We start from the raw sequence: 1,082 nt of genomic DNA on the forward strand, positions 1-1,082 counted from the left end.
TTCTGACTTTGGCACTTCAGGCTCTTACATTTCTCTTCTTTCTGCTTATCGTTGCGTTTCTTGCATACTGCTTGTACGTAAAACGCATTCATATGAAATATGACCACGTACCCGGCCCACCGAGGGACAGGTAGGTAAAGTTGTTGGGTAAAACACTTGTGCTGACATTATGTGCGACTGATCTTGTTAATTTAAAGCTCTTCTCCCCAGTTTTCTCCTTGGACATTCACCAACGTTTTCAAGGATATTAAAAAATGGCGGAAATGTACATGAACAATTCCTAGAGTGGTAAGTTAAGTACAAACTATGTTTTTGTGCAGTTGAAAATGGCATTTCAGTGTCAATGATGTGTAAGTGTATCATTTAAATGACAGCATGTCGTTTACAGGGCAGAGGAGTATGGGCCTGTGTGCAGGATAAATGCTCTTCATTATGTTCTAGTGTCTGTGTCATATCCAGAAGCAACAAAGGTAAATCCCGCAGTTAACTTCAGAGTGTGAAATAATGAAGTTTGTTTTGTATCAAAAGCATAACTCTAGATAAAATTGGCACGAAGTCCTTTCTGTTCAATGTTTTTGTCGTTTTGCTTCTGGCTTCAGGTGATCTTGATGTCCTCAAAGTACTCCAAGGATGCATTTTCTTACAAGAGACTTTCCAACCTGTTTGGTCAGAGGTAACACTGACTTATCAGTCTGCTTCATTCACTTTTAATTTTTATAAGGATGCGCTGATTCAAAAGCAGAGTTGGTAAGAAAGACCTGGGTTTAAACCCAACATCTGTCCCGGCCTTTCTGCGTGGGGGTTGCATGTTCTCCATGTGTCTGCTTGGGTTCTGTCTGAGCACAGGTTAAATTAACAGGATGGTGACCTGTCCAGGGTAAATAACACGCTAACCCCCCCACCACACGCACTTTTTTTGAGTTTGGTTTGCATCAGTCAAATAAGGCTGACATGAGCAGATACCAGTGTGTGACTTGCGTTCATTTACCAATATTTAGTGGTAGACGTGAGCTTTGATGCTGTGGTTAGTTCAATTCCTTTTACTAAGATTAAAACGGATATAATACTATCCTGTAATCTCA

General features: G+C 40.5%; 1 protein-coding gene across 1 annotated transcript; it reads left to right on the forward strand.

Annotated features, from left to right (window-relative positions):
* Window positions 1-6: 6 nt before the first annotated feature.
* Window positions 7-693, forward strand: LOC102289921 (cholesterol 24-hydroxylase). The gene is made up of 4 exons (XM_005953135.2): window positions 7-130; window positions 211-288; window positions 389-470; window positions 600-693. The coding sequence occupies exons 1-4, from the start codon at window positions 93-95 to the stop codon at window positions 675-677; spliced, it is 276 nt and encodes a 91-aa protein (XP_005953197.2). The 5' UTR covers window positions 7-92; the 3' UTR covers window positions 678-693.
* Window positions 694-1,082: the final 389 nt, after the last annotated feature.

The sequence above is a fragment of the Haplochromis burtoni genome, unplaced genomic scaffold (genome assembly GCF_018398535.1).
Source record: "Haplochromis burtoni strain Fernald_Lab_line unplaced genomic scaffold, NCSU_Asbu1 Contig_3009, whole genome shotgun sequence".
Classification (NCBI taxonomy): domain Eukaryota; kingdom Metazoa; phylum Chordata; class Actinopteri; order Cichliformes; family Cichlidae; genus Haplochromis; species Haplochromis burtoni.

What these genes read in the sequence shown, in the direction of transcription:
- LOC102289921 (XM_005953135.2), top strand. Translation starts at nt 93, where the DNA reads ATGAAATATGACCACGTACCCGGCCCACCGAGGGACAG. An exon ending in CCCGGCCCACCGAGGGACAG is followed by an intron (nt 131 to 210) that starts GTAGGTAAAGTT and finishes TCTTCTCCCCAG; the next exon opens with TTTTCTCCTTGGACATTCAC. An exon ending in CATATCCAGAAGCAACAAAG is followed by an intron (nt 471 to 599) that starts GTAAATCCCGCA and finishes TTCTGGCTTCAG; the next exon opens with GTGATCTTGATGTCCTCAAA.